This window comes from Onychostoma macrolepis, chromosome 09, assembly GCF_012432095.1.
Source record: "Onychostoma macrolepis isolate SWU-2019 chromosome 09, ASM1243209v1, whole genome shotgun sequence".
Taxonomy (NCBI): Eukaryota; Metazoa; Chordata; class Actinopteri; order Cypriniformes; family Cyprinidae; genus Onychostoma; species Onychostoma macrolepis.
Genome location: NC_081163.1, coordinates 15,051,296 through 15,060,660, shown reverse-complemented (window position 1 = coordinate 15,060,660; position 9,365 = coordinate 15,051,296). Strand labels below are relative to the sequence as shown.

The window sequence follows — 9,365 nt, the reverse complement described above, 5'->3', positions numbered from 1 at the left end:
AAAATGACGACTTCTGGGATGCATGTACGTCTGCTGTTGGACATTGTTAGTAGACAAATTAAACAAACTTGTGAGAGTGTGAAAAGTTTGTTATTTTCCAAAGGGCTAAAAGTGCCCATAGTTGAAGAGACACCCATACATTATGAGTTTTATATGTTAATACTAAAAAAAATAAAAAATAGCTTGTGGCTGATAAAACAGGCGTTGTCTGGTGGGCAAGAAATTAAACTTCCCACCCTAAAGCCCACAGTTGTGGATTATCTTAAGACACTGTTGCTTTTTTAACAAACAGAATAGTGTTTACTGAGATGAAAGTGCGTTCTGCAAACATAGGATCTGCGTAGTTGTCTCGAGTCCAAGGTCATGCAGACAGGTCTCGGCCCCTCGCCACATGCCCTAATCAGAAGCACACATCTTGCACGGTGCCTTCCCAAACTCTCGAGACCTCACCGACGGCACTTTGGGACTGCTGTTTAGGGTTGGTTTCCTGTAGGGCGAGTTTTAATACTCTGGCACTAAGCCACAATGCTCTGGGTGTTGCTGTCAAATGGTGTTCGGCCCGAGCGGAGGGCACAAGGGAGCTGTTTGTTGCTCAACCTCTTGTTTATCTGGGAAGGGTGTCTGTCCCAAATGGTTGGGCAGGGCTGGGCATCCTGCTAGAAGAAGGATTTAAATACTGGGTGTCTCGCTCAGCTTCAGGGGAGGAAAGAGAGGAAAAACAAGCTTTGCATAATGGGGTGGGGCGGATATTGAAGATGGGTGGCACTGCGAGCAGTCAGGCACATAGCAACATGGACTCCACCCAGGGTTCTCTGGAGCAGCACAGAGGAAATGGGGTCAGACCTGGGCGGGGTCAGTGATGATATGCTTACATGATAGTGACTGACGGTAACATTGAGACACAAGTATGAACCTTATGTTCTGAAGTGCGCCGATCGCCAGTGTTTACACGTAAATGTTCACGAATAAATGTATTCTTCACGGCTGGAAACACAATGGACGGCGCACACTTACACTTGCATGCGCATACTCGTGTACAGGTTGCCAGGGGGAGGTGGGGAGGGGGTGTGCCCTTCTCCACAGCTCTGTCTCCGGCTGAGTTACCATGGAAACAGGCTATGGCTGGAAACAACAGGAGAAAGAAATCATGGGGTTTGCTTCACCACCTCTTATGAACTGTGCTTTTGTCATTGCCTTTATATGGACATTTTTAAGGAATATCCAGGCAAGCTATGTACTGTAGGTAGAGTGAATGGATTATGGTGGACACAGTCTACAGAGGCAGAGACAGACCGTATTATTCGCCATTGCTGTTTACAGTGTCCATATTATAGAGTATATTCAAAATGATTAGTTAAAAAAAAAAAAAAATTTAGTCTAGCATAATTTATTTAAAGTATATAGCACATTAAAATGTGCTGCACAGTTCAGTAAAACAAGTTATTCAAATATAAAAAAAGAAAATGAAATAAAAAAGCCAAATTATACAATTTTAATAATAATATGCAAATTATAAGCACTAAAAATAGTCAGGGGAATCAACAATATACACGTATTATTTGAAATCTGTTTTAACATTGATCTAGTACCACATTAATGCAGGGAATGTAGAATATAGTGTTGTGAATGGTTTTGCATTACTTCATATACAGAGGTTGCAAAGCATCTGCTATAACTGATTCGTGTCTAGCCTGAGTAGACAGAATGGAGGAGGAGAGAGAAGAGCTCCAGGCTCTTGTAATGTGTCCAGTTAATCTTTCATTGAAATCCTCCATCAGTTTTGCTGAGCATTTGTGGCTGTTTAAAGTGGATGTTTAAACTACCCTCGGAAAGGCATAGAATTAGTTTTGTGCTGAATTGGGTAAAGACTAACAGAAAAAAGCAGTAGGTATAAAGTTAGGTGTTTAATGTAATGTAATGTTCTTGAGTGATGGGTTGCATGTAAAAAATGGAATGCTGGTCTTTTCTCATATTGCTGGATCTATGTATGTATGTACTACCATTCAAAAGTTTGGGGTTGGTAAGATTTTGAAAAAAAGTATTTTATGCTTACCATTGCTGCTTTTTTTTAAACACAGTAACAACAGTAATTGTGTGAAATATTTAATAACTTTTTTCTATTTTAAGATATTTTAACATGTAATTTATTCCTTTGATGGCAAAGCTGAATTCTCATCAAGTTTTACTCCTGTTTTCAATATCAGCGATTATAGTGTATATTTGTATTTTTTGCCCTTATGGTAGAAAATTTGTGGAATCATGACTTATTTTTTTCATTGTGTAAATCTTTCAATAATCAGTCGCACTAAAAAAAACCCTGACAATCGACATCCCTAATTGTAAGTTTGGTCCCACTTTATATTAGGTGGCCTTAACTAGTATGTACTTACATTTAAATTAATCATTTGGTACAATGCACTTACTGTGTACATGCATGTTCTTACATTGTACTTAATCTTGTTAATAATACCTTTATGTAATTACATATGCAATTAATTTCTGTAATTACATTTATAATTACACTGTTGACCCATCCCTTACACCTTAACCCACTCTTAAACCTACCCATACCACTTAACCTGTCCCTAACCTTACCCATATCCCACCTCAATAGCAGCAGAAGTGTTTTGCAATACAATGTGAACACAATAAGTACATTGTACTTATTTTTGATGTAAGTACATAGTAATTAAGGCCACCTAATATAAAGTGTGACCGTAAGTTTTATTTAAAATGTTTTACTTATGAAACAACCATACAGCTGAGGTGTTCCCATCATTCATACAGAAATTCATAAATTGGCAGCATAACTATGTCCAACATCCTGGAAACAAAGGGTGAGTGGTAGCATAGCTCTGTTGTCTTTAGACGCTCTCCGGGCATCTGATCGCCTGTGCTGGTGACATGCCCGCAGGACACACTGCCCAAGGCCGAATGGGAGACAGCACGGACACCTCTGATCCGGGATCAGGTCTGACAGACTGCTGAGAGAGCAGCGAATTAGAAGCGTAGCCCTGCAGCCTGGGCTAACCCACATAATATTAACAAAGCTTGCAGTCAGGGAGAATGCTGCTCTCGTTCTGTGGGGAATGAGATCCAGTAATCAGAGACGGGTGTTCTGTGACTGCCAGTCTAAAACACTGACATGTACAGGTGTGTCTGAATTAAAAAACAGTATTTGATGACAAACTCACAAACAAGCACACACCTCAAATGTATCATATGATATTAAACAAAGACAATTGTTGTCTTAGTATTACATTGTAACCAGGTGCAATCTAACAAAGCAACAACATTTTTACATTTATGCATTTGACAGATGTTTCTATTTTTCTTTTTACTTTTTAATCAGTTCATAGTTATATATAGTATATATATATATATATATATATATATATATATATATATGAAGAGTTTATTTGCAAAAACAGATAATAATTTTCTGAAATCATGTTTTTATTGTGCTTTATTGTGTTAGCTGTATTTTATTTTAGTTATTTTTATTTAATCAAAACAACCCAACTGCAGTTTGATTGATATTAATTGGAATGCAGGACACAAAAAAAAAAAAACATGATTTTTGAGTTATCTGTTTTTGCAAATGAATATATATATACAGTATATATATATTATTAGTGCTGTCAAATGATTAATAGCCATTAATCGCATCGAAAATAAAAGTTTTTCTTTATGTAATATATGTGTACTGTGTATATTTATTATGTTTATATAAATACATATACAGAATATATTTTGAAAATATTTACATGTATATATTTATATTTGTATTATTTATATTATATATAAATATATTTAATATAGAAATATTATATTTTTCTTAAATATATACTTGTGTTTTTAATTTTATAATAAATTATAAAAATTTATTTATAAAAAAATGTATAATAAATATACACAGTACACACATATTATGTAAACAAAAACTTTTATTTTGGATAAATTTGACAGCACTAAAATATATATATATATAGAGAGAGAGAGAGAGAGAGAGACACACACACACACACACACACACACACACACACACACACGACAATCTGGCTTTTTGGGTGAAATATATTTGGTCCAAAATGCCCCTCCACAACACTTGATTAAAAATCAAATGGCTGAGATTCTGTCACTTGTTGTTACCAGTGTGTTAACTAAGACTATCTAAAATAATTTTTAATAATTGAAAGTAAGCTGAAATATGCTGAAATATATGTATTAGATGAAAACTTAAACTTAAAAAAAAAACTTTTTAAAAAAAATTTTAGTTAATAAGAAAACATTTCTCATTTTCATTTAATTTGAAGTACTAAAATTAAATAAAACAACTAAAAAAAGCTAATAAAAATGACAAAACAAACAAAAAATTTGTAAAACTTAAAAAAACAACAAAAAAAAACAATAGTATATACTGTCTTAATAGTATATGCTAAATTACTGTTGCTGGAAATCCTTTTGTATTGTGCCTGGTTAATGCCAATATGTTTTAATATTATAATATTAATATTGTATTTGTTGAATATTATATTTTTTCCCTTTTGGCCCTGTGGACATTCATTAAATAAACTGCAATTTCATTTCCATCTACTTAAAATGGGGAACTGTGTTTAACAGCATTCTGTGGTGGAAATTGCATGTTTTATTAAGCATTTATTGTTTTATTGGGCATAATTAATTTTTGGGCATTTAAAAAGTAGCAGATATAAATAATTAAGGCATGACAATGGTTCTAAGACAGTTAATGTGACCTTAATATAATAAACAGAAAAATAAAAAAATAAAAAAATTAGAAATCTGGTCATTTTAATAAAAATCAACCCTTGGGACATTAAAGTGCCAAAAGTTGAAGAAACACCCTGAAATGCTGTGCTAATTTCTGCTCAGTGTCATGTGGCATATTGCGAGCTGCTGAATGGGCCTGAGACTAGCCTCGGGCGGTACGCATATTACAGTCATGTAACTAACCTCCTCCTCTGTTGTCCTCCCCCTGCGGCAGCACAAACAGACCCCAATGGCCTGTCGCCAAGACTAATCAAAAGTGACAGTGATGATGACGACCTGCCAAACGTGACCTTGGACAGTGTTAATGAAACAGGATCCACGGCGCTGTCTATAGCACGAGCAGTCCAGGAGTGAGTATTCTCTAAAGACACATCTCACAAACACACCAGCATGCACTGGAAATCAAACTTCAGCATATGCACACTGACTGTCTTCAGATAAAAAAAACCTGCATGTTGATGTTGTAGTGCTAATAATGTAGATTCATATTGTGTGTTTGAAGATTCTGCTTTTTAGTTTGACTTTAAAGCAGTGGATATCAACCTTTTTGAGTCCAAACCCCCCTTTGTCCAAGACAGTATTCGAAGGCTATCTTATTTATACTGATGTGTTTCTTGTTTTAAAAAAACCCTCAAAAATATGATGCCAGTTTAATGTTGTATATTTATATTTTTAGTGTTTTTAGCATTTTAATTAAGATTATGTAAATATAGATAACGTTAAGACTTCTTGGGGCCCTAGTGGGGCTGGCCCTCTGGTTAAGAAATGATAATTATGTTAATGATAATTATGTCATCATTTACCAACCTGGGGTGCATTTCCCAAAAGCAAAGTTAGGCAATTATGGTTGCAAGTTCTGTCGTTACCAGCATAGATTTAGTGTTTCATGAATCCATAGCTCCAATAAACACCTGCAAACGGCATCACAAAGTTGAGTGGTTAAATTTGATCGCAACGGCCATTAATACGGATTTTAGCCTAGGATTATAGGAATCATTTAGGATTTTCAAAAATTGTCTCAGACAACCAAATCGTGGCCAAAATTGCACAGTGTTTGCTGAGCTTAAGGAAACCCGCAAAATACAGCAAATTAACAGAGAACGAAAATAGCAAAGCAGTCCTCAAATGTTACCGTTGTCATTTACAGCAATAATTTGACATTAATTTGATCTTGAAATGATTATTTAACAGAAGTTACCACTCCACCGTCTGTTTGACGTCATTAACGACACTTCTAACCATCGTGGTTCGAATGACGAATGTGCGACAAGCTTCCGATGTTTTCGGGAAACAGTTTTGACTAGTTAGTTCCTTTCTCCAACAATGCATCGTACTGTGGTAGTTAAGCAGTGAATTACATTGTTGTTTGGAAAACTCATTCCTGTATGACTTACTTTTTTCTGTGGTACACAAAAGAAGATATTTTGAAACAGGTATCCTTTTTTCTTTGTCCATAAAGTGAAAGTCAATGGTGTCCATTCAGGGTTGACTGTCATTTCATGGAGAAACACACTCTTCAAAGTAACTTCTTTTGTGTTCTGCAGATTAAACAAAGTCATACAGGTTTGAAAAGGCAAGCGTGTGAATGAGCATTTTTGGGGCGAACTATCCATTTAATGGATTGAAGAGTGAAACTGTGAAGCGTTTATTTGTAGGCCATTCTTTGTAATATCGGCTCTTTGGTAACATTAGCTGTCACCTCCCATTCTTGGCGGCACAACTCCATGTGTCTTCACTCAGATGAGGTAGTCATCCCATTAAACACAGTGACATGATCAAAACCAGAAGTCTCTCAAGCCTGCAGGCAGTAAAGCACAGCCTAGGACTTCTCCCAAAGAGTTTTCCATGAGCCAGCCCCCCTACCAGCACCCTGCCGTCCGCCTGTTATTTAGGCAAATGGTTTGGAAAGTATTCCAGGATTCCTCCGTATGTCAAAGCTTCGCACTGACACAGTGTAAATGTTTCCCTTTGCTCCGAATGTGCTGTGGACGAAAGGTACTAGGACTTTGCCCCCCAGTGCAGCAGAATGCCAAAACACAGTTTAACCAGGTTTACAGGAATGGTGTTATTGGGAGAGCTGCTGCTTTTGGCTGTTTACAGAGAGAGAGAAAAGGAGAAAGAGGGCATGTGTGCAGCTGTGTTCATTCTAGCATGTGAAATAAGATAACATTGTGGGCAGTGTCGCCACAAGAATAACACCGATAGCACGGCGGACTCAATGGACGAGAACAAATAAGCATTTATCACATCAAAGAAGTGTTTGATGAAGAATATTGTCATTTAATTGGGTCAGTGTTTTTGCACAATAATTCAACCAGAAAATGACAAAGGCTAGGCAATAAAATGCAGTCTACAGTGAGACAGGAGCATCTAACAGTAGGAAGGATGCCTTGTCTTATGGGGTGAATTTGTGGCTGCAGAGTTTGGCTGGCCCCGCGAGGCCCCGCGGGACTAAAATAACCCCCTCGGCTCATGGACCTGTCAGAGGCCAGTCACAGCCGACCCAAAATGACTCAGTCTCCACTATAAGACCGTCCTCACCACCAGACGAGCCAATTTAGGAGAGAGTGAAGTGCCAGCTCTGCACTTAATTTAAATATCCATGCAGCTAAAGAAGCCACACAACACGACACTCTGAGCGAGAGGCCAGATGCTGTTATGTGCTGATATCTGGCTTTAAGTTGCTGATATCAGTTTCAGATGAACAGACCAAAAGTCATTGCCCAACTTTTGCATCTCTGAGAGCATCTTGAGTGACAAATGCATCTATATTGGTTGCATTTTGGACAAATGGTTTCTATATTGTGTGTGTTGCATTATCCATGAATGCCATTATGAAAGGGGCTGTAATATTATTAAAGTGGCCCTGGCAGGTTCTTTTGGGTTCCTTGAGTCCCCAGGGCCATTCAGTCAGACAGGTGGGGAATGTGGCGGCACACACACACATACACATTTGCACATACAGCTACACACTTTCAGTTCCCGCATGTTATTGCATTACTGCACCATTAACAAACTTCAGTACTAAGGATGCATGACCATATTAGTTAGCAGCCAATATTAGTATTTTGTTTACTGGTGTAGTCAATTCTGCATATTTATTGATTAATATGGGACACTCATTTTTACAAATTTTAAGATTTTAAAGGGGTCATGTGATGCAATTTCAAGTTAATTACATTTCCGTCACACGCTTGAGGTATCCAATCAGAGCACACCACACTTTTCAGAACGATGAGCTTTGTAAAAATCGACGCGTTTCAGAAAGGCGGGGCAGAGAGGATCAACAATAATGTATGGTATGTGGAAAATAATGTGTTTTTTGAACCTTAAACTGTGTAAAAACATTGCATTACACCAACCACAGAAAAAAATTATGTTATTTTTAGCATTGTCATCTAGCACTAATTTAAAATAATAGCACTATAGAACAACAAAACCCTTAATAGCACAGTTCTTGAAGAGCTCTTTCCTACAATAGGGGTCCAGTCCCCACCAAAATATAAAATAAGTCCTTTGTATTTTTTTAAATAATATTTAAATTCAATATTAGTTTGTATTTAATATTAGTTTATTAGTTTATATTATTAATATTTTATATAAAACATTCTTATTATAAATAATTGACTATGTAGTAATTTAAATAATATTAATATTTTTTATTTTTCTCTATACTGTATATCATTTTATATTTCTAATATATAATTTTATATTATATTATATTATATTATATTATATTATATTATATTATATTATATTATATTATATTATATTATATTATATTATATTATATTATATTATATTATATTATATTATAGATTTTATACAGTACAAAGAGTAGGCTTTCAGTGATCTAACCTAATCTCTCCCTGCCCTCCTCGGTTCTTCTCTGTCATTCCTCTCTGCAGCCTGGACGAGATGCAGGTCTTGTTGTGACAAATGTTTAGGGGAGCGTATCAGAGAACACCCTGAGCCCTGAGCAATAAGCTTACTTCACTGGTCATTCTGAAGGGAGAGCAGAAACAGAAAGACCAAGAGCTCAATTCAGTCTGATATTAAAATGCTTCAGAACCATTTCAACATACAGAATTCATACACCCCACCCCCTCCACACAAAGCCAGGATGACAGGGTTATGCAGGGTTCACACAAGAGCTGTTTTAAAGGTCTAGGCATCATCTGGGCAGCAGAGCTCCGCACTGTTCTACAGTAGGTGACGGCACTAGCATATGTTACTTTTTGACGAGGAGTAAAAACAGACATGGTTGGCTCAGTGGCGGGACCCACCAAAAGGCTTTGATTTAAGTAAAATGTTAAGTAAAAGAGGGGAGAAAAGTGCCAGTGGGGTATGAATTAAAAGTATCACGGTGTCCTCTTTGTGCCGGGGGAAGTGAGGGTTGAGCTGGGCAAAATAAGGGTCCATCCAACCAGGGCATCATCGTAGTACCAGCCTAGTGCTGTTGTACCATACTTGAATCTAGAGGACCCCTGGTGTGGAAGGAGATGTGTAAGACCGATGTTTATAGATTGTAGATCTACTGATAATGGATTTAGCTGGTATTGATACCAATGTGG

At 36.7% G+C, this 9,365-nt stretch overlaps 1 protein-coding gene across 12 annotated transcripts in view; it reads left to right on the top strand.

Annotated features, from left to right (window-relative positions):
* klf12b (Kruppel like factor 12b) overlaps positions 1–9,365 on the top strand; it is a 72,424-nt gene that overhangs the window by 47,647 nt on the left and 15,412 nt on the right. For all 12 annotated transcript variants that reach the window (XM_058786132.1, XM_058786125.1, XM_058786124.1 and 9 more), the window contains one exon: positions 5,006–5,141. In XM_058786132.1, coding sequence (XP_058642115.1) covers positions 5,006–5,141 — 136 coding nt within the window. The remainder of the gene's footprint in view (positions 1–5,005; positions 5,142–9,365) is intronic.